This window comes from Desmodus rotundus, chromosome 13, assembly GCF_022682495.2.
Source record: "Desmodus rotundus isolate HL8 chromosome 13, HLdesRot8A.1, whole genome shotgun sequence".
Taxonomy (NCBI): Eukaryota; Metazoa; Chordata; class Mammalia; order Chiroptera; family Phyllostomidae; genus Desmodus; species Desmodus rotundus.
The window spans coordinates 47,978,943-48,002,434 of NC_071399.1; the positions used below are offsets into that span (position 1 = coordinate 47,978,943).

The following is a 23,492-nucleotide window of genomic DNA, read 5'->3' on the forward strand; positions in this document are numbered from 1 at the left end:
GGATTGAAAGAATTAATGTTGTTAAAATGTCCATACTACTCAGAGCAATAGAGAAATTCAATGCAATCCCTAGCAAAATTCCTATGGCATTTTCCACAAAAAATAGAGCAAACAACACTAAAATTTTTGTGGATTTATTTGTGCCCTATCGACAGAGATCAAGGAACCCTGTGACTCCTACATGGACATACTCACCTCCAAGCAAGTATTATAAAAGTAGGATGGCTTAGTGGAAAGCCCAGTGGTTCAGGCCTTCCTCCTCTGGGCTCTGTCCAATGCCATTTTCCACTAAGCAACCCCTATGGTGACTCACCCATTACTTAGTTGAAGTTGGTAGCTTGTGTTTGCCCCCTTGTGCCAGGGGCATATAATGGACCGGATTTTGGTTTTGTTTTTTGTTTTATTTTGTTTTACATTTTTTCTTTTTATTTTGCTTTGTCTTTTAAGGAGGAAACTTTGTGAATCTTTAAAATAAAGATGGGAAAGAACCAGCAAAGAAAACAATTTAAAATAAATAGAAAAAAGCTGTTAAAAAAAATTTGTATGAAACCAGAAAAGAACTAAATTGCCAAAGCAATCTTGAAAAAAAGGACAAAGCTGGAGCCACCACACTTCCTGATTTCAAACTACATTAAAAAGCTAAAAAAGAAAAAAGGAAAAAAAAGCTATAGAAAGCAGTATGGTGATAGCCAGAGGGAAGGAGGAAGGGGGCTAGGTGGTGGCAGGCAAAGGGGAGTAGAAATGGGGACACATCAGTAATAGTGTCAAAAGTAAAAATAAAGGAAAAAAATAAAGCTATAGTAATGAAAATAGTATGGAATTGGAAAAAAAATCAGACACATAGATCAAGGAAACAGAACAGAGAACCCAGATATAAACCCACACAGACATCATCAACTAATTTATGACAAGAACGTAAGAATTTAGAATAGGGAAAAGACAGTCTCTTCAACAGATGATGCTGACAAAACTGAACAGTAACATACAAATAAATAAAACTTGACCACTATCATACATTATGTATAAAAATTAACTCAAAATGGATGAAAGACTTGAATGTAAGACCTGAAACCATAAAACTTCTTGAAAAAAACAGAGGTGGCAATAAGCTCTTTGATATCAATGTTGGAAATATTTTTAATCTAACACCAAAAACAAAGGCAACAAAACACAAAACAAAAACACCGACTAGTATATCAAACTGAAAAGCTTCTGCACAGCAAAGGAAGTCATCAACAAAATGAAAAAAGGCAACCTACTAAATAAGAGAAGTATTTGCAAATAGTATCTCAAAGGGTTAGTATCCAAAATATAAAGAGAAATCAATAGCAAAAACATGATCAAATTGAAAAATGAGCAAATATGAATACATATTTTTTCAAAAAAGACATACAGATAGCCAACAGGTACATGAAATGATGCTTAACATCGTTAGTCTTTAGGGAAATGCAAATCAAAACCACAGTGAGTTATCCCCTTACACCACTTAGAATGACTATTACCAAAAGACAAAAAATAACAGCGTTGATGAGGATGTGGAGAAAAGGGAACACTTGTACACTATTGGTGGAAATGTAAATTGGTGCAAGCACTACGGAAAAAAGTATGGAAGTTCCTCAAAAAAATAAAAATTGAGTTGCCATATGATACAGCAATTCCACTATAGGATATTTACTGAAAAGATACCTGCACCCCCATCCATGTTCACTGTAGTATTTATAACAGCTAAGATATGGAAACATGAAGTATCTACTGATGGATGAATGATAAAAAAATTGTTTTATACACACACATATACATATACATGGGATGGGGCAAAAGTATGTTTACAGATGTTCATGTGGAAGATGACACAATAATTAATAAATAATAATACAAGAATAAACTCTGTCTTTCACATACTCACAACTTTAAACCTACTTTTGCCTCACCCTATAATATATATATTATTGCATAATGGAGTATCATTCAGCCATAAAAAGAACGAAATCTTGCCATTGCAACCTCAAAAGCATTATGCTAAATGAAATAAGTCAGAAAGAAAAAGGCAAACAAGGTATGATCTCTCTTACATGTAGTATCTAAAAAACAATCCAGCCCTGGCTGGTAAGGCTCAGTGGATTGAGTGCTGGCCTGCAAACCAAAAGGTCACTGGTTTAATTCCCAGTCAGGGTACATGCCTGGGTTGCCCACCAGGTCCTCAGTTGGGGGTGTGCAAGAGGCAACTAGTCAATGTATCTGTCACACATTGATGTTTCTCTCCCTTTCTTTCTCCCTTCCTTCCCTGTCTCTAAAAATAAATAGATAAACTCTTTTTAAAAACTTAAAAATTTAAAAGTTAAAAATATAATCCAAACTCTTAGGTACAGAGAATGGACTGGTAGTCACCAGAGGAAATGGAGGGGAGTGGGTGAATTTTTTTTTAGTTTAAAAAAATAAAAAGAATCATATATTCAGTTTGCTGTTGAACATCTTCACTGTGCACTTTTCTAACTTAGGTTTGATTGCTTTCTTACATATACAAATTTATCCTATCCTAGCTCTGTGAAAAAATATTCAACCCCATAAATTGAACTGGAAGTCAAGTATCTAGCATTATTCTATCACTTTACAGTTTATAAAGTACTCTCATTAATACATGATGGAATACTATGCAGCACAAAGAAAGAAGGAGCTTCTACCCTTTGTGACAGCATGAATGAACTGGAGAGCACTATGCTAAGTGAAATAAGCCAGGTGGTGAAAGACAAATACCATATGATCTCACCTATAAGTGGAACCTAATTAACAAAACAAACAAGCAAGCAAAATACAACCAGAGATATTGAAATTAAGAACAAACTGACAGTGACCAGAGGAGAGGTGGGAGAGGATAATGGGGAGAAAAGGGGGAAGGGTTTTCAGCAACAAGTATAAAGGACACATGGAAAAAACCAAGGGGGAATGGGATCAGGGGAGAGAGGTGGGGATGGCTGGGGTGGTTGGGAGTGGTGGGGGGAAATGCAGACAACTGTACTTGAACAATAATAAAAATAAGTTAAAAAATATGCATGTGTATATATAGTACAAAGTATAAAAAGTATACATGTGACTCTGGAGTAAATGCTTATATTTTACAGATGAGAGAACTAGGACTTAGTGAGATAAAGTGAAAATTAAACTACATTCCAAAAGCATGAAGGAAATAAAAGATACTCTCTGCTTTGACTTGGTTAGAGAAAAATTACTTTAAAAAGATATTAAAAATCAACACAAGCCTATGCATACTAGGAGGCAAGCTAATGTTCACAGAGACAATACAAAGAATATTTTTTCACTTCTTTTAATAAAAAGAATCAATTTACAATCTGTGTAAAGGAACTGTATCATAAAAATTTCTATTTGTTAATAAATTATATACTTAGAATGGTTTATCTTATTCATAGCTTTATATAAAGGCACCTGAAGTAATTATTATAAATGATATTTAAAGGTCACTAGTTAAATAAAAACCTATTTTACCTACCTCTATCAAAAAACTGACCTATAGGAAAAGCATATAAACAAAAATATACCAGGTATCATACCTGTCTGTAGGATCAGCCTGAAGAGTTTTATCGTGATCCAGAAATAATCTTGCATCTAGGTCTTTGTTTTTAAGGTAAATTTCTTCATATTGTTTAGAGAGATTTTCCACCTCAAAAGAAAAAAATACTGATGATTACCCTTTCAGGTCATTATATCTCTCAATATACAGAAGTACGATTTAATGAAAGAATTTTTTGTATAATACGCACTTAATTTTATAACATACTGAGGACACATGCAATATAAATAAGGTATATATGTACAAGTGAAGTAAAGAAAACTGCCAATTTTTAACTCTTAATTTTAATCCTATTTTATGCATCCCATTAGAATTTTATGTAGACAAGATTCACAATGCCACAAATCAGTATTGAGATGGAACTGTAAGATAAAAATAGGTATCATTAAACCCACTTAAGTGCCAAGATCCTCCAAACATCCCATACATTTTTCACTTTTAATCTTCTGCGCTTATCAATATAAAATAAATGTTTCAAATATTGTAACAAATCCTCTTGATTATATATTCTGCTTATCTTTTCTAAATATTTTAGTTCACTCCAACTTCCTTCAATTAAGTATCTTAGGAAAGAGCATTAGCTCAATTAATTAGCCCAATTAACACACTTGCATGATTTATTCCCAATCTTAGACACCTTTTCAATTACTAGAATCTGCAACTCTTTTATCAGTTCTGCTTCATAATTTTGAATCATAATTTGAAAACCGATGCACAATAGACAACTATTTGGCATGCCTTCTGCTGTGACTTTTAAACAAAAGTGTTTCCAAACTGAAGGTACTAAAATGGCATTCTAAAAGGATTGGGAGAAGAAATTGAGTTAAATGTAAACTTTTGTTTGGTTCCATAAAATTTTTAGGTAGGACAGTCATTTGTGTTTAAGTTTAATAATTGCTACTGCCCTAGCTTAGGGAAACACTAATTATCAATCATTTATTGACTAGCAGCTATTAGTACTATATGCAATATACTGGGGAAAATGTTGTTTATCCTAAGATTTCTATTAAAATTGTAATCCTTTCTAGGCAAAGAAAAATTACTATGAGTGTCCAACATTCCTTAGAATTGTGAACAGCATATTTTTTGATAATAAGACTCAGTAATACAACATTTGGCCCCTGTTTGCCTCTCTAGTACCCTATCTTACCACTTTTTTGGTCTGTAACCCAATCTTAGGTAGCTGGAGTTCACTGAACAGACCAAACTATCCCATATCACCGTGTCTTTGAATCTTAAATTTCCAACCCTTAAGAATGCCATTTTTCAGAAAGCTTACTCAGCTCAGAAATCATCACCTCCAAACAATTTTCCACAAAATCTATCTGCCCTACTTTGGATTAGGCTGCCCTCCTCAGAGATATCACAACATCCTGTACATATGTCTATCAGACTCTTGTAGAATCCTATAATGTTCTCTTGGTCTGTGCCTCCCACTAGAATCTTAGTAACAGTAATTATGAGTTCAATTTCTGTAATGATGATATCTAAGCACAATGCCTGGCACATATTAGGCAATTAATATAATAGTTGTTGGATGAACAGATTAATTAATTCAAGGACTAGCTACAAATTCAGGTTGCAGAATTAGCAGTTCAGTTATCTGAATTCACATCTTTTGGTCTTAGTAACTAAATACCAGATGCTTCTAAAACACTGCTTTATCACTGAGTACTTGCTGTTTGTTATTTATCTAAAACATCCTTTTCTCCACATACTTTACCTTATCACATAAATTTTCAGTTCTATTTCCATTGAAGAGTAAAACATTTAAGGCAAAATGTGAAAAGAAACGGATGGATGGCATACCTCTGAGATAAAACATTTTTGCAATATAATCACAGTCATTTCAACTATATTTATTTTCAATTAAGTAGTTTTTAAAATACTCAAAAGAGATGCTCTGCAATATAGTAATGCCACTAAAGCTGATGGCCTAAATCAGGGACACTATGCACAAGGATTTGCAGCAAAGCAAATTAGAGTCAAATGTAATTGTACATATTTAAGTTTAAATATTTAGTATATGTGCTGCCCGAGTGCTCAGTAGTTATATTTAAATATTTAATGGATTTTAGAAATCCAAAAGCCTACACATAAATTTTTGAGAAATTTCAGTACAAATCAATTTCTAGTATAAATTACAAAATATTGCTTATTTATACATTTGAGTACATATTCAAAAGGTTTTTTTCTTACTATATAAAGTTGATTTACCACAATTCTACTTAGATTCCTTTCCCTGAGCAAACATTATTTAATATACAGTAAAATTATCTTAACAAATTTAGACAAGTATCCCACCCTCCCAAAAGTCCCAAAACACATTAATATTTCATTAAGTTTTCTTTCAGATACCTCTGGAAGTCCATTAGAAGCTACAGTTCCAAGAGAATTCATAAAAGGTATAAAATTTTTGAAATAAACATTTTTCACCTGAAAAAGATAGTTACATGACAATTAAAATTAAAAAAATCAATCTATCACTATTAACACTAGAATAAAAGTATTAACTGACAATTTGATCGATGACTTACATTCAACCTAGTGTGACACTTATTTATAATTAATTCAATTACATATTTACTTAAATTACATGAGGCAGATTTCAAGTCTTAAAATGGAGGTGTAGTTGGGAATTTTTAATGAAATGGGATTTATAAGTAGAAAATCTACTGCAACCAACTTCAATATTCCACATTTAACAAATGATGAAAAGATGGGAGGCTCAAAAAAATTAAGCAACTTGACCAAAGTTATGCAGCTAGGAAGTAGCAAGCAGGAATTTAAACCCAATCTACCTAACATAAAAGCCAAGACTCTTTTTATTTTTCTGCACTGCCTCTAATTTCTCCCCAAAGCGTATGTTAGACCACTTCTCACAGGTCATCTAGTATTTAGCTTAGGGAATATCACGTCAATTGTTTTAGTATAAATTTAGGAAAATAACCTGATTTTGTAACAAAATAATTTCACACACAAAAATAATACCCAGTAATCAAATTCAAAATTAAAAATGTTTTCTGGAATTATGCAATTTGATGCAAAAGCATCCTACATTTAACATGGAAAATGAACACTGTACTCAGAAAACCTGGAGTTACATTCTTGGCTATGCTACTCTTGCAAAGTGGTGCAGAATTTTAAACAACGTACTTTCTTTCATTTAACTTCATTTTACAACTTTAGAATCTAGATTTACTAAGGTGGAAATAATTTAATATCAGTTCCTATCTTCTACTTCATAAGTAAGTTGTAAGAAATAAGCTTCTGTTACACTTTACTAGTTTTGTTTTCTAATTAATTCCCAGTTAACTAGACTATTTACAGGTGGGTAGTTCTAGCTACTCAGTTAGTATGACTAACCAATAATTATATAACCATATATATAACTAACCAATAAATGCTGTATAAATAATCAAGTGTCAATTAATTAATGTCAATTACCAACAAAGCTTTTAATCACCCATACTTTTTTAAGTTTTTATTTTATTTTTTAATCATTTTATTGTTATTCAATTACAGTTGTCTGCTTAATCACCTATACTTTAAAAACATTAATGATTCTAAATTATATCAAAGAGTAAAAATTAAAAGTAAAAAAAATTATTTATTCCTGATTTTTGAAATGAAATTTTACAAGTAGTTCTGAAATTCAGAGAATTAACAACCAGGAATTAGAAAACTGACTAAGCAAATGACTGGAGAAAAAAAATTTTTTTTTAAACTACATTTGTCAGCTATTAGCAAAGATAAATTGTGATTCCAAAAAACTAAATATATATATAAAGTTGATACATCTATATCTATATATTTGTTGAAATTAACAAAAGCTACTGTGCTAAAACCCTGGCATCTTGATAAATCATTCCAACACTTTTTAAACTAGATTTTTGATATAATACTCCCATTTCTTCCCAGAGTTCACGGAGAAATTTCAAAGGTGCAGCATTTCATACAGCTATCTGTTGGTAGTGAATTGTGGACAATATAACAACCTATGAGTGAAAGGTGCATGGTATAGTGAAAGAAGCACTCGTGACAGATGTCCCAAAGTCTAGACTGTTAGTAACTAGCTATCAGTCTTTAGAAACCTGTTCACTCATTACTAAAAGGAGGAAGAATCTATTATTTTCCAGAATCCTTCCAATTCCAACAGTCCAGATTCCATGAATTAGATAAGCAATTCCTGGATTTATGTGTATTCTTTGCCAGTCATTAATATCTGATGTAATATCTAGAAAGACAGTGATTATGGAAGACTGAACAGAAATATAATGCTGGTATCACTTATCACTAAACCAAAAACACTAGGGCTTTTTTAGCAGGATATATTAAACAGTAGGGATATCCGTAATCACAGAGGAATCAAAGAACAAATACATTTGAAAACCCCTGCCTTACTGATTTACGTTTCGACAATTCCAGAGTGAGGGAGATACTCTCTTTGTTTTTTAAGTATATTTTATTGATTATGTTATTACAGTTGTCCCAATTTTTTCTCCTTTGTCCCTTTCTGCCTGGTACCCACCGTCCCTCCAGCAATTCCCTCTTTAGTTCATGTCCATGGGTCATGCATGTAAGTTCTTCACCTACTCCATTTCCTGTACTATTCTTAACATCCCCGTCTATTTTGTAACTACCAGACATGTTTCTTTTTTTTAAATTGTTGTTCCATTACAGTTGTCTGCATTTTCTCCCCACCCCTCTATCTGCACTTTTCCCCCCATTCTTCCCCTTCCCCCTCCCAGCTGATCTCTTTAAAATCAAAGTAACTGAGTATGAAAATTAAATTTTTTCTAAACATTTTGCTATTGAAAAAGGTTTGGCACTAATTACAAAAAAGTTCATTACAAAAAACATATATACTATTAGAAAGAACTTATATCTAAATCTACTTTAACTATTTTAAAAAAAAAGTGAAGTTAAATTACCTCATCTATATTACAGTCATGTTCTTTACAGAGAACTTCAATAACTCTTGTATCATTTTCTAGTTGTTTTGCTATCCGTGCACTCCTGTTCTGACCTCGCCTTGGTGTTCGAGGTGAACCATTAATAGGTATTATAGCTGTTTCTGTAAAAATGGTAAATTAGATAAAAATAATTACAAACCCACTGTATAAAACAATGAAATATTTTTATTGTAACTAGGAAGATCAGAAAAACCCAGTAATACTATGCTACTTTGAATTATTAGATTTCACTTACAGGCTAACAGTTATATCTATTTATTGCATATCTATTATAAGTCATGTACTGATAACAGTTTTTGCCATCCCCCTATGATCTTCTGCCCCCCAATTAGTCCAAAAAGAAACTGTAAAATACTTAAAGCCAAATATGAAATGAGGCAAAATAGCCAACTTATAAAGTAATTCTAAATTATCTTACTCAGTCTGCAAGGGGAAATTATTTTCTATCTTTTAAAGTATCTTAAAAATAATAAGGTAGTATTTATGGAATCAACTTCGAGATACAGTCTAAACATAAGTGAATTTTTTAAAGTTTTAGTTAGCAAATACCATAGTAAATTATGATACTTTCAAAAGATAATATATCAATATAATAATATGATAATAAACTGATTTTTTATTGTTGTTCAAGTACATTTGTCTCTATTTTCACCCCACCATGCCCCCCAGCCCCATCCTTCCCCACCTCCCACCCTTGAACCTACCCCTTTCACTTTGTCCATATGTCCTTAACAAACTGTGATTTTTAAAAAATCCCCTGGATTATTTTGAGCATTTCCAATTCAAAATGAATGTGGACTCAGCTATTAAAGAGATTACAGATGACTACAAGACCAACCAACAATTTACAAGAAATTAAGAGGATATAAAAATGAAAGCATTATGCTAAGTGAAATAAGCCAGGCAATGAAAGACAAATACCGTATGATCTCACCTGTAAGTGGAACCTAATCAACAAAACAAACAAGCAACCAAAATATAACCAGAAACATTGAAGTAAAGAACAAACTGACAGTTACCAGAGAGAAAGGGGGAAGAGGGTAACAGGGACAAGAAGGGGAAGGGTCATCAAGGAACATGTATGAAGGACCCATAGACAAAGCCAAAGGGGGACAGGATTGAGGGTGGGAGGTGGGCATGGGTGGGACGGGGGAAAGTAGTGGCAGGAAAATGGAGACAACTGTACTTGAACAACAATTTTAAAAAAAGAACATGTTAAACTATACCACAGGATGCAATCAGTGAAAAATTAAACCATGGGAAACTCAACAGGACAAACCACTTGATTATTAAATAAACAAACTGCAAGGAAAAAAAGATGAAGGAAAAACTTTTTTAGAACTCTTAAAAGCATATCAACCAATTACAAAGCATAGATCTCATTTAGATTCTCATTTAGTCAAACTGTAAAAATTTTTAAATTACTTTTATAAGACAACTGAAAATATGAACACTTACTAAATATTTGGTGGTATTAAGGAATCACTATTAATTGACTTTTAGGTATGATATAATGGTACTATCATTATGTTTTTTAAAAAGACTTTATCTTTTAGAGGTACATACAAAATTTATAAGGATGAAATTGTATGCAAAAGGGTGCTTCAAAATAAAATAGCTGATAGAACTGAACAGTAGATGGGGCGACAGGTTGACCATAAGTTACATGTTGAAGGTAGGTGATAAATACATGGAGGTGTATTATGCTATTATCTGTTTTTGTATTCATTTGACATTCTCCACAATAAAAAGTGCACCATACTCAGTCAATTCAACACCTCATCCTGGTTTCCCTTTAACACTGCACTTACTAAGAATTAAATGTACATTGCAATTATCCAAAAGAACAAAGCCTATCAACCCAAAGTAACATCTATATGAACTTATTAACATGGTAACATTGAAAATATAGAGGAAAACCCATATAAAAATTTTTTTATTTCAGAAAATTTTGAAATATATTTATTGCTTTCTATTTTTCCTCCCTCTGTTTTGCATGTTGTTTCTGCCAAATGACTGCCTTTTCTGTCAACCCATATTCAACAAATTTTCAAAATTCTGTTCCAGATTTCATTTTTTTCATGAAGTTTTTGTTCACAAAGATTAATTAGACTTCAGCTTTTCAGTTACTTCAACAACTCTTTGAAACTTCTATGTTTTGATCTTTCCTCCATTATTTTCAGTATTATTAATAATGGGTTGGCCAAAAAGTTTTAGTTTTTTCCATATGATGGCTCTAGGAGTGCTTGTCTTTAACTACATTGGAAATAATTTTGTTAGATTGCATTGTGACAGCTGTCATATCAGTGTCCATTAAAAAAAACCATCAAAATTGGCAAATTTTTATGCAGCCATTTTAATATTGATGATGGAAGAAAATATGCAATATTTTCAGCATACTATGTTTTATTATTTCAAGAAAGATAAAAATGCAACTGAAAGGCAAAAGAGATTAGTTCAGTGTATGGAGAAGGTGCTGTGACTGAACATGTCAAAAGTGGTTTGCGAAGTTTCTTGGTACTATTGACATTTTGGTCAAATAATTCTTTGTTATGCAGCTATTTTATGTATTGGAAGATGTTTAGCAGCACCCTTGGCCTCTACCCACTAGAAGCCAATAACAGGAGATAGCCAACATACTCAAAATATCCAAATCAAGTTATTTGTGAAAATGAAAAAATGTATCTTTTACTTTATATAAAAAGCTTAACAGACTTTTTGGCCAACCCAATACTTTCATCATTTTTGGAGCAAAGGAATCAGTTTAGTCTTAGTTAAGTTTACATTTTGCTGTAGTATAGTTATTCATTTTGAAAATTTACTCATGATGCTATCACAGGAAACAATTCCATTCTGAGAGCAATATACTCATCTTTGTTTAATAATATCTAATTATTTTAGTAGTAGTTACTTTTACTTAAATACATTTCCCATCTCATCACCTACAGAAATAGATAAATACAGTTCATATGCAAAAAAAATTAGTCACATAATCATTATAGCACCCAATGATAAAAACGTAATCTGTTCCTGAAGAATAAACCACTCTTTCCCATGCAGTTTCATTCATATCTGTGCCTTGTCTGTTGTTTTTTTTTCTTTACTGGGAATGCCGTCCCTCCAACTTACCACAACACTCAAATACTAACTACTCTTTTCACTCAATTCAAATGTCACCTCTTCTATATGGTGTTCCTTGCTCTTCCCCAGCTAGGAAAAGTTTCTCATTTTCTGAACTTCCATAGCATTTGCTGGTATTTTGGCCCAGACCACTTTCTACCATATACTCTACTTATTTGCTTACTTGTCTTAATCCTCCTTCTATAAATTATACACTACTTGAGGGCAGAGTCCATGTCTCATTTATTTATTACAATACCCTAGTCTCTAAAATCGCTTTTTGGACACATTAGACATTCAGTAAGCAACTGTTTAATGAGGAAGAAGGAGCACAAAATATTTAAAATACTTACTATATGGTTCTTTGAGCAATGCAGGAGGTGAAAGTTTGATGAAATAGTCAAGGACACACAGCATTAACTGAAATGAGATCACCAGGTCATCTTCCATTTGTAATACTTCTCCTGAATATAAAAAAGATTCACATTTTAAAATAAAGTTAGAGATTGAGATCTTTACATCAGGAAAAATTGTCAGTATGGATGTATCAATAATCACTACAACCATGTTAAAGTTTTTTCTTTAAAAGCTCAGTCAGATCTGATATATACAAAAATATATAAAGTTATTAAATTAAAAATAAGGTATACATTTACAATGAGAATTTTATATTTAATTGCATTTTGTTGATTAGGTTATTGCAGTTGTCCTGATTTTTCTCCCTTTGCCCCAGTTCACCCAGCACCCACTAGTCCCTCAGGCAATCCTCCACCATTCTTCATGTCCATGGGTCATGGGTATAAGTTCTTTGGCAACTCCATTACCTATACTATACTTTTCATCCCCATGTCAATTTTGTAACTACTTATTGTACTTCTTAATCCCCTCACCTCTTTACCCATTCTCTCCTGACCCCCTCCCATCTGGAGCCATCTGATAACTAACTTCTTTTCTCTTGCTGCTTTTAAGAGTCTCTCTTTATCTTTAACGTTTGGTCTTTCAATTATGATGTGTCTTGGAATGGGCCACTTTGCATCCACCTTGTTTGGGATTCTCTGTGCTTCCTGGACTTGCATGTCTATTTCCTTCACTCATCAAATTACAGAAGTTTTCTTTCACTATTTTTTTCAGATAGATTTCCAATTTCTTGCTCTTCCTCTTCTCCTTCTGACACCCCTATGATGCAAATGTTGGAACTCTTAAAGTTGTCCCAGAGGCTGCTTATATCATCCTCGGTTTTTTTGGATTCTTTTTTCTTCTGGTGGTTCTGCATGGTTTTTTTGCTTCCTTATTTTCCAAATCATTGATTTGGTCCTTGGCTTCATCCACACTACTGTTGATTCCCTGTAATTGTTCTTTATGTCAATTAATGTATCCTTCATTTCTGACTGGGTCTTTTTATGCTTCTGAGGTCCTCACTAAGTTCTTTGAACAACCTTATAACCGGTGTTTTCAACTCTGGATCTGATAGATTGTTTATCTCCCTTTCGTTTTGCTCTCTTTCTGGAGTTTTGATCTGTTCTTTCATTTGGGCCATGATTCTTTCTCTCCTCATTTTGGCAGCCTCCCTGTGTTTGTTTCTATGTATTAGTTAGAGCTGCTTTGACTCTGTGTCTTGGTAGTGTGGCCTAATGTAGTAGATGTCCTGTAGTGTCCACTGGCACAGACTCCCCTATCACCCAAGTTGGGTACTTGAGAAGCGCCCTCCTTGTGGGCTGAGTATACCCTCCTCTTGTTGAGCCTTTTGCTATAGGAAGATCAATGGGAAGGATTTACCCAGGCCAGTCAGCTGTAAGGATTGGCTATGACTGATCACTGACCACCAACCTCTGCCCTCCATGGAGAATTAGCTGTGCAGGGGCAGGGTGATAGTGCTCTGGCGTGGTCTCTAACTGTCCACTGGGTGGACTGGCCCTAGAGTTTCCCAGGTGCTGCAGGCCAAGGTCAGCCCCCACCTGTGTTTTGCCTGGGGCCACCCTCCCTGACCTTTAAAGCAATCTGAGATGTCTGCTACTGGTGCTGGGCTTGGAGATTTCCAGGGGAACCAATCTGTGAATCTAATCTGGCTGCTGCTAGGGCTCACTGAAGCCAGCTGTTGCTTGTTTGTTAGGACTTAGGAGCCAAGACCAGCCATTCTTATGGAAAAACAGCTTTTGTGGGCCTGTAAGTTGCTCTAGAGCAGAACCTCTAGGGATCTCCAAGCTGGGTCAATAGGTTAATGGAGTCTCAGATATAGCACCAGCTTACCTGATGCTGTCAGGATGGTTGTGGTGGGATGGTTTAGCAAAGGGACAATGGCCTCTGCTTACTCTGATACCAGAAACTTCATTTCTCTCTGTATCCCACTGATGCCTTTCAAGCTGCTACACTGGTGCTAGAGCTCAGATGGAGTGAGTCTGTGTGTTGGTTCTTTAAGAGGAACTGCTTGGGGCTCCAGCAGTTTCTTCCACCAACTTAATTCCTGCTGTTTTTTGCAGCCTGGCTAAGAGTTGTAGGGATTTATCTTGCTGGCACTGGAATCCTGGACTAGGGGGCCTGGTGTGGATCTGGGACTCCTCGTTCCCAAGATATCCCTTTCAAATTTTTATCCGTGTGGGTGTGGGACCAGCCCATTCCATGTCTGTGCCTCTCCTACCAGTCTAGATGGATGTGGTTTCTTTAATTCTGTAGTTGTCTAACTTCCATTAACTTGATTCTGTAGTTGTCAGACTTCCAATCTCAATATCTGACATTCCTGAGTGATGGTTGTTCTATATTTTAGTTGTAATTTTGATGTGATTTTGGCAAAGAGGCGAGCCATGTCTGCCTATGCCACCATCTTGACCAGAAATCAATAATTTTATATTTAGATATTATTACTATAATTTAGTCCCCATGTCTAAAATATTTTGACTTTTGCTTTTTAAAACTTACTTCCAGTATTAGTAAGAGCTATAGAATTTATTACTTCTGAAAATAATTTTGAAGTATGATACATGCTAATCTTTATTTATTCTATTTATTTATCAATTCTCATATATTTTCCACTTGAAAAACACCCCCAAATATTACAATAACCAAAGCCATTAAGAAATAACAAAAGTAGTATATAATTGTAAAGTCATCTATAAATTAATTAGTTTGTACAAAATCCTGAAAGTTAATACAATAACTATACAACTAGAGAGCTGTAAAGAAAAAAATGCATATAATAAATACCTAAGGAAAAACCATATAGCTACATAAAATATATAAATCATGATCAAATATAGCTATCACATATTTCTTTATGGCTCTATGTTGTGCATTATTTTTAAAAGAGATGTTTGACTCACTTTCTATATTCTTGGTATGAGACCACTAAACCATTAATAATCCCAACAAATGTGGATGGAGTAGAAACTGTCATAAAATAGGTAACACTGAACCAGGTAGGTTTTATAGAGCCATAGGAATGGTCCAAAAATATGTTTGTAATATATTTAGAAGTTACTATGACATATCATAGAGGTAAAGAATGATATATTATCACTCTTTGGGGAAACACAAGTCACAGATAATGTGCAAAGTGAGTAAAGGAAGATTTATTTCCACCACCTCAGAGAAAACAGAACACGTCATGGCTGTCACATGAAGTCCTACTTACATGGGGAGGGGGGGAAGCACAGAGATTATTATGCAAACATAATACAGAAAAGAAAAAATATAATCACAACATAGAAGGAGAAAATACAGATAGAAAAGCCAATCTGGAAGACAATCTATCACAAGAAAATGTCCTATGAGTCCTTACACTAACTTAAAAGAACAGATTTTATTAAAAAAAAGGAGCTAGACAACCTAAGAAAAACTTGAGGACCAAATAACACCATTACAAACATAGTTAAGCTCAAAACAGAAGAAAGCCTTGAGATAAAAATAGTTAATACATCAGAAAAACACCAAAGATTAGACTAGTATGAGAAGTCAACTGTAATTGTAAATATTTTTTAAAAGAAAAGAATATCAGAGAAGATAGTAAATGTGTAGGACAAAAACAATCCAAAATAAGATAATGTTTCTAAAACATAACAAAATATAGAATAGGTACTAACCTAACTGAATAAAATTTTATTTTAAAATGTTGTATGTTAAGATTTATCTGAAAAAAGAACTTCAGTTTACAAAGGGATTACTTCCAAGAAAAACTAATAAATATAACAAAAATCAAGAGATACCCTAGTTACTGTGTTAAACCTCAAATTTAAAAAAATTCTACTAGTATACAGGAAGTAAATGAGGAGGAGGAAATTAAGTGAGACTCAGATTTCTCAACAATGTTCAACACTAGAAAACAGTGTCTGTAGGAAGACAAACAAGATACAAGAATAGGAGACACATCCAAGTTGTCCTTCAAGTATAAATACCATGACCATTATTCACAAACATTTCAAACAGAGAAAATGTGAGGCCAAATATGGCACTCTTTTGAGAAAACACCTTCATAGTAAACTCCAGCCAGGTAAGAATGAACCAAAATAAAGAAGTCAGAAATGGAGATGCCAAGAAATCAGAAATGGAGAAGTTAGGATACAGGAATCATAATCTTAGAATCCCTTTAAATATAGAAATAAGACTAAGTAAGTGTGATAATTAATAATTATAATTACTGAATAGAATGTAAATGTTATACTTTTTTATAATGTAACAATAGCAATAAAATAAGCAAATCTGAAAGTAAAGAATAAAGAGGTAACAAGAAGAGTAAGAATACTAGCACTTTTTCCTTCAAAGCAGATTAATATATACTACTTTATATCAAAACACAAAATTAAATAAAATAAAGATTCTAACCTTTTAATTTTTTCATAATATTTTTCATAACATTAGAGAAATATTTTAGGAATAATACAGTTTAAGTAAGAAAACATTTACCTAAACTAAGCAATTCCCTCCATTCCTCTCACTTATATTTTTCTGTAAAATTCAGTTTTATATTTTAAATGTTGCACTAAAATCTGACCCTATTTTTAGAAAATTAATCTGTTTGTGAATATACTCATAAACCCACCTTATTTTTTACCAGAATGTATGCACAAAAACTATGTCTGGAATTACAATCTCATAATTTTATTTTATTTTTTAAACTGAATCTAAAAGCTGTAGCCTTAATTAACCATTCTAATTAGTTAAATTTATTGGGGTGACATTGTTTAATAAGACTATATAGGTTTCAAGTGTATATTTCCATGATAGATGATCTGTGTATTGCATTGTGTGCCCACCACCAAAAGTCAAATCATCTTGAGTCAGCAAATATTTGGCCCCTTTACCCTTTACAATATCCCCACCTTCTTTCATCTGGCAACCACCATACTGATGTCTGTTTCTATGAGTTTCAGTTTTATATTCCACATATGAATGAATTCATATGGTTCTTAGCTTTTTTGACTGACTTTTCACTTAGCATAATATCCTCAAGGTCCATCCATGTGGTCCCAAATGGCAGTATTTCATCTTTTCTTAAGGCTGAGTAGTATTCCACTGCATGTATGTACCACATCTTCTTTATCCAATCATCTATCAAAGGACACTTGGGTTGTTTCCATGTTTTGGCCACCATGAGTAATGCTGTAATCAACACAGGGGTGCACTTATCTTTGCAAATAAATGTTTTCAAATTTGGGGGGTAACCTAGATAACCTAGGAGAGGAATTACTATATCGTGGTAACTCTATTCTTAATTTTTTTAGGAACCTCCACACAGTTTTCCATACTGTCTGTGCCAGTTTACCTTCTCACCAGCAGCAATGTGGGTTCCTTTTTCTCCACAACCTCTCCAGCACTTGTTATTACTTGTCTTGTTGATGACAGCCATTCTAACAGGTGTGAGGTGGTATCTCATTATAGTTTTGATTTTCACTTTCCTAATAGCTAGTGAAATTGAGAATCTTTTCACATACATGTCACCCATTTGTATGTCTTCTTGGGAGAAAAGTCTGTTCAGGTCCTTTGCCCATTTTTGAATTGGATTGTTTGTTTCCTTGGTGTTGAGTTGTATGAGTTCTTTATATATTTTGAATATTAATGCCTTCTTGAAGCTGTTGTTTGCAAACATCTTCTCCCTTTCAGTTGGTTGCCTTTTTGTTTTGTTGGTGTTTTCTTTTGATGTACAGAAGCTTTTTAGTTGGATATAGTCCCATTCATTTATTTTTGCCTTTATTTCTCTTGTCTTGGGGTCAAATTCATAAAATCCTCTCTGAGACCAATGTTGATAAGCTTAGTACCTATGTTTTCTTCTATGTAATTTATTGTTTCAGATCTTATATTTAGGTCTTTGATCCATTTAGAAATAACTTTTATACAAAGAACACACTGTTGTCTAGTTTCATTCTTTTGCATGTGGCTTTCTAATTTACCCAGCACCACTTATTGAAGGGGCTTTCTTTTTCCCATTGTATGTTTTTAGCTCCTTTGTTGAAAATTATTTGCCCATATACATCTGCTTTTATTTCTGGGTTCTCAATTCTATTCTTTTGGTCTGTGTGACTAATTTTTGGCCAATACCATGCTGTTCTGATTAAGTTCCTCTGTAGTATAATTTCAAGTCATTTAGTGTGATACCTCCAGCTTCATTCTTTTTTTCTCAGGATTGCTTTGGCTATTTGGGGTCTTTTGTGGTTCCATATAAATCTGATGATTTTTTTGTTCTATTTCTTTAAAAAATGTCATTGGGATTTTGATGGAGATCACATTAAATCTGTATATTGCTTTGGGTATTCCCATAATTTTAATGATGATTATTTTGGCATGAGTTTTGGGTAGGTTATCTTTTCTAGGGTTTTTTTTTTTACATTTTGCTGTATTGTTTAAATTCTTTTAAGTATATATCATTTTTATAAAAACAGTGAGATTATTCCTTAAAAAAGAGAAAGATGGAAGGAATGGATGTTACGAACAGAAATGAAATGAGATTATTTTCAGTATTACTTCCAATAACAGAACTATAAGAATTTACTAACAGTTAACAATTCACACAAGAAATTGGGATTGATTTGGGCATGACACTTGGGGAGAAAACATTAAATTGAATAAAACTTTGAGCTCAGTCTAGAAGAATTATCAATTATTACATCAAAACATTAGCATATAACAAACATAATGACTTTACCTTTAGCTAGTAAAAACGTGATCCAAGAAACTTTTAGCACCAACACTGAATTTATTTCGGTAGAAATCCTAGTAAACAAATAGAAAGAAGAAAGCCAATTTTATAAAAGCTTACCAACTACACCTGATTTTTTCCCCTTTTTTAAAATTATAGACCTGAGTTGATTATATAATGGAATATAGCCCATTTAAATGCATAATTTACACATAAACTTACTACTTTGTCTCAGTCAGTGTTCATAGCAAAGTATTTGTATTTTGCCCATAGCAGGATACATTTCATTAAAAAAAATGAATATCTCAATGCTAATCTAAAAATATGCACAGGAAACAGTATACTAAATTGCACTTAGTTTCTAGTTACTTAATATTTTCTGCTCTTTCTTTTGTATTGGGTAGGCCAAAAAGTCCATCACATTTTTTCCATAAAAGAAAAGATATATTTTTTTCTTTTTACCAATAACTTTATTGATTTGGATATTTTGAGTAGGTTGGCTATCTCCTATGAGGTATAATGTTGATTGTTCCCAATTAATGTCTCCATTTGATCAACTTCAACTGGTCTACCCAACCATGGAGCATTGTCCAGTGAAAAATATCCAGCATGAAACGTTTGCAAACCACTTTTGACACATTTGATCAGTCATAGCACATTCAATGAACAATTTTTTTCATTTCAGTTGCATTTTTACCTTTCTTGAAATAATAAAGCATAATATGCCAAAAATGTTTCTTCTATGTTCAATATTAAAATGGCTATACAAACATTCACCAACTTTGATGTTTTTTTAAAACGAATGCTGATAGGACAGCTGTCACAATACAATCTAACAAAATTGTCTCAAATGAAGTTAATGACAACTAAGTGCTCCTAGAGCCACCTTACAGAAAAAAACAAACTTTTTGGCCAACCCAGTAATTAAAATCAACACAGTAAGCAGAAAAATACAGGTTTCAGTTATTCTACTTTATCAATTTAACATTATGCCGTAATTTTCCACAGCCATTCACTTTGGAATTAACAAGTAAAATTAATAATTAATCACTAATTATTAAATATACAACTTCCCTTTATAATCACTTTCAATACTACTATTTGAATGAGGCAGAAAATTTTATACTACTCATTCTTTTTCCAAAGAAAACTCTATAGAGATCTTAATATAGATTTTCATATTTATTCTTACAGAAAAATTATGCTCTGAGTCTTAGGTGATAAATAAAATGTCTGTAATATACCTTCAATAAAAATTTAGTCAATGGTTTGCATTTTTCTCAGAGTTGATGATACATTGCACTGAATCAATTTCCACCTTACTAGTTCTCCCTCTCAACATGTTTGGGATCAGTACAGAAAAATCTTAAAGAAAAAAACCAGAAAGTAAAAAATAACATATTCTGTACTACTTACAAACTGCTTGGTTGTGTCAAATATATAAGTTCACATGTCCTGAAAAAAAAATTAATATTATGGCTTTTTAAAAACTTACATTGTAATTGTTTTCATAATTTAGAAATCAATTTTATTCCTTTTATTTTTGATTATTTTTAAATATATTTTATTGACTATGCTATTACAGTTGTCCCATTTTCCCCCCTTTATTCCCCTGCGTCCTGCACCACCACACCAACATCCCCCTGGCCAGTTCATGTCCATGGATCATACAAGTAAGTTCTTTGGCTTCTACATTTCCTATACTATTCTTACCATGCTTTCTTAATCTTATTTTAGGAGGTATATGTTTTAAAAACAAAAAGTATAGCATTATAAAGTGAAGTAGAAGTAGATTTCTCCGATTTATGACATTTCACACACATCATTGTAATATCTAATTACAAAAGAAATGATCTTCATATGTGCCTGTATAACTAAGAATACATTTGTGAGAACCAAGATGGAGGCATAGGTAGATACACTGCGCCTCCTCGCACAACCAAAAGAAGGACAACAACAATTTAAAAACAAAAAAACAACCAGAACTGACAGAAAATCAAACCACACATAAGTCCGACAACCAAGAAACATTCAGACAGACTGGTAGGAGGGGCGGAGACAGGCAGCCAGGGTGGAGAGGACTTGGGCAACGCTGCTGGATCCAGAGTTGTGGCGGATTGTGGGACAAACGGGGCAGGCAGTGCGACAGCTAGTAGACCCCATGGCCCCACTTTTGTGCACAGATAAACCGGGAGGAACAGCGGGGAAGTGAAGCAGACCATGCAACCCAGCTTGGGAAATAAAGCCTCAAACTTCTGAGTGAAAACACCCATGGGGGTTGAGACAGCAGGAGAAACTCCCAGCTTCACAGGAGAGGTCCTTGGGAGAGACCCACAGGAGCTTAGAGCTTACACAAGCTCACCCACTCGGGAATCAGTGCTAGAAGGCCCCAGTTTGATTGTGGGTAGGGGAGGGAGTGACTGAAACCTGGCAGAGAGTGGAGCAAGTGCCATTGCTCCCTACCGGCCCCTCCCCCACGTACAGCATCACAGCTCAGCGACCAGCATTACCCGGCCCTGGTGAACATCTAAGGCGGGCCAAGACAAAAAAAAAAAGGCCCAAATGAAAGAACAGATCAAAGCTCCAGAAAAAATACAACTAAGCAACGAAGAGATAGCCAACCTATCAGATGCACAGTTCGAAATGCTGGTAATCAGGATGCTCACAGAATTGGTTGAATTTGGTCACAAATTAGATGAAAACATGAAGGCTATGCTAAGAGAAACAAAGGAAAATGTATAGGGAACCAAGAGTGATGGGAAGGAAACTGGAACTCAAATCAACACTGTGGACCGGAAGGAAGAAAGAAACATCCAACCACAAGAGAATGAAGCAACAAGAATTTAGAAAAATGAGGAGAGGCTTAGGAACCTTCAGGACATCTTGAAACGTTCCAACAGCGAATTATAGGGGTGCCAGAAGGAGAAGAGGAAGAACAAAACATTGAAAACTTATTTGAACAAATAATGAAGGAGAACTTCCCTAATCTGGCAAAGGATATAGACTTCCAGGAAGTCCAGGAAGCTCAGAGAGTCCCAAAGAAGCTGGACCCAAGGAGGAACACACCAAGGCACATCATAATTACATTACCCAAGATTAAAGAGAAGGAGAGAATCTTAAAAGCAGCAAGAGAAAAGGACACAGTGACCTACAAAGGAGTTCCCATAAGACTGTCAGCTGATTTCTCCAAAGAGACCTTACAGGCAAGCAGGGGCTGGAAAGAAGTATTCCAATCATGAAAGACAAGGACCTATATCCAAGATTGCTCTATCCAGCAAAGCTATCATTTAGAGTGGAAGGGCAGATAAAGTGCTTCTCAGATAAGGTCAAGTTAAAGGAGTTCATCATCACCAAGCCCTTATTATATGAAATGTTAAAGGGACTTACCTAAGAAAAAGAAGATAAAAAATATGAACAGTAAAATGACAGCAAACTCACAGTTATTAACAACCACACCTAAAACAAAAACAAAAGCAAACTAAGCAAAAAACTAGAAAAAGAACAGAATCACAGAAATGGAGATCACATGGAGGGTTATCAACAGGGGAGTGGGAGGGGGAGAGAGGGGGGAAAGGTACAGAGAATAAGTAGCATAAATGATAGGTAGAAAATAGACAGGGGGAGGGTAAGAATAGTATAGGAAATGTAGAAGCCAAAGAACTTACATGTATGACCCATGGACATGAACTATAGGGGGGGGAATATGGGAGGGAACAGGTAAGCAGGATGGAGTTGAGTGAAGGGGGGGGAAATGGAACAACTGTAATAGCATACTCAATAAATATATTAAAAAAAAAAGAATACATTTGTAATCAAATCTTGAGTCATCAGAATCCCAGATCAGGTCATAAAAGCCTATTTAACTAAGAGTCTCACTAAAATGATACAAACGAAAAAGTACTATAAAGTATCCTTTTTTTTTAGAACAATGACTTCCAGAATGACAAAATAAGAATCTCTAAAGAACTGTTTCCAATGTAATAACTATAACTGGTGAAAATTATTTCTTAAAAAACAAACATTTGAAGTCTCTGAGAAATTTTCCTAAGGTAATACAAAGCCCCCCCCCCCCCCAAAAGGAACATTTCTTCAAGAAAAGCTACTAAATCTTAGTAAGAACAATGGCAGTCTGTGGAATTCAAGGAAAAACTCACTTTCTCCTCCTCTCTAGCCTAGCATTTACAAAGCTCTCACCTGGACAGGTGCAGCCAAGACACAAGACTCCCTCTCTCTTCAGCTCTGTGTTCAAAGGGTCTATCCCAGGCAAGACTAGCTGAGAGGTCTGGGACTCCCTTCCTCTCCATTCACAGGACAAGAGACCCTGGAAGAGCAGATCAAGAATACTGGAGCCATGACCTCCCTTGTCCCTCTTAGCTGATAAGACAGAGGTTCCAACCAATTAAGGCAATCTGAGAAGAAAAGGGGCCATAGCCCCTTTTCAGTGCCTCACTTTTAAAACAGATGTGTTACTTCAAAAAAGAAGATGCTGTCCCCACACTGATCATTTGAGCAGTGGCACAGAAGTATTGCCCAGGATAGAGGTAGGCCTTAAAAACAGAGAGCTCTAAAGCTCTCCCCAAGGGAATGAACTTCATCTGGAACAGAGTGTAGAGACAATCAAAGCTAAAAGCACTATTGAAAACAATAGAGATGTTGGTGTAAGAAAGAGGAGGCTGGTAGCTATATG

At 34.1% G+C, this 23,492-nt stretch overlaps 1 protein-coding gene across 3 annotated transcripts in view; it reads right to left on the reverse strand.

The window, feature by feature from the left end:
* The window catches only part of RB1 (RB transcriptional corepressor 1), a 312,963-nt gene that overhangs the window by 170,831 nt on the left and 118,640 nt on the right, over window positions 1-23,492 (reverse strand). For all 3 annotated transcript variants that reach the window (XM_053916790.2, XM_053916788.2, XM_024569646.3), the window contains exons 5-10: window positions 20,222-20,260; window positions 18,812-18,879; window positions 12,036-12,146; window positions 8,521-8,663; window positions 5,945-6,022; window positions 3,567-3,676 (exon numbers count right to left, since the gene is read on the reverse strand). In XM_053916790.2, the coding sequence (XP_053772765.1) occupies window positions 3,567-3,676; window positions 5,945-6,022; window positions 8,521-8,663; window positions 12,036-12,146; window positions 18,812-18,879; window positions 20,222-20,260 (549 nt within the window). The remainder of the gene's footprint in view (window positions 1-3,566; window positions 3,677-5,944; window positions 6,023-8,520; window positions 8,664-12,035; window positions 12,147-18,811; window positions 18,880-20,221; window positions 20,261-23,492) is intronic.